Genomic DNA, 503 nt, shown 5'->3' on the forward strand with positions numbered 1-503 from the left:
ACCCCCACAAAGAAACCAGTTGTCCTCCCCCGATAGTCTTACCTTGGCCAATATTTTGTTCTCGGGTTTAGTGACTGTGAGTTTGGCGGCAGCTCCGCTCCCCTCCTGTCGAGTGGCCACAACAACAGATGCCTTCTTCATGGTCACAGACATCCTGAGACTGACCAAAACGGGGAAACTGACCAGTACCAGTACAACACTTGACCGCAGACTTGACCACAGGCTTGACCACAGATAAACACAAAGCCCACCCCTCGCACGGACGTCGCGAAGGTACGAATGTCCACTACCCCAAGAGCGGGCTTGGCTGGTAAATCCTTCTTTAAAGAAAAACCCGAAATGTAAACGACTTTTGAATTTTTTTTGGTGAAGTTTTTGTGTCTGAGATCGAGCAACAAGTGTCTTTGTTTCGTGATTTGGCTGAAACCACGACACCTTTTCTACGACATAAGTGACGTATTCTGCGGCGTGTTTGACTATCCAGACCCTAATTTGCCCGTCTC

General features: G+C 48.7%; 1 protein-coding gene across 1 annotated transcript in view; it reads right to left on the reverse strand.

Moving 5' to 3' along the window:
• The window catches only part of LOC101859885 (tctex1 domain-containing protein 4-like), a 3,751-nt gene extending 3,598 nt beyond the window's left edge, over nt 1-153 (reverse strand). Inside the window, exon 1 of the mRNA XM_005107014.3 lies at nt 43-153. Within this exon, the coding sequence (XP_005107071.1) occupies nt 43-153 (111 nt within the window). The remainder of the gene's footprint in view (nt 1-42) is intronic.
• Nucleotides 154-503: the final 350 nt, after the last annotated feature.

This window comes from Aplysia californica, unplaced genomic scaffold (genome assembly GCF_000002075.1).
Source record: "Aplysia californica isolate F4 #8 unplaced genomic scaffold, AplCal3.0 scaffold00568, whole genome shotgun sequence".
NCBI classification, from domain to species: Eukaryota; Metazoa; Mollusca; class Gastropoda; order Aplysiida; family Aplysiidae; genus Aplysia; species Aplysia californica.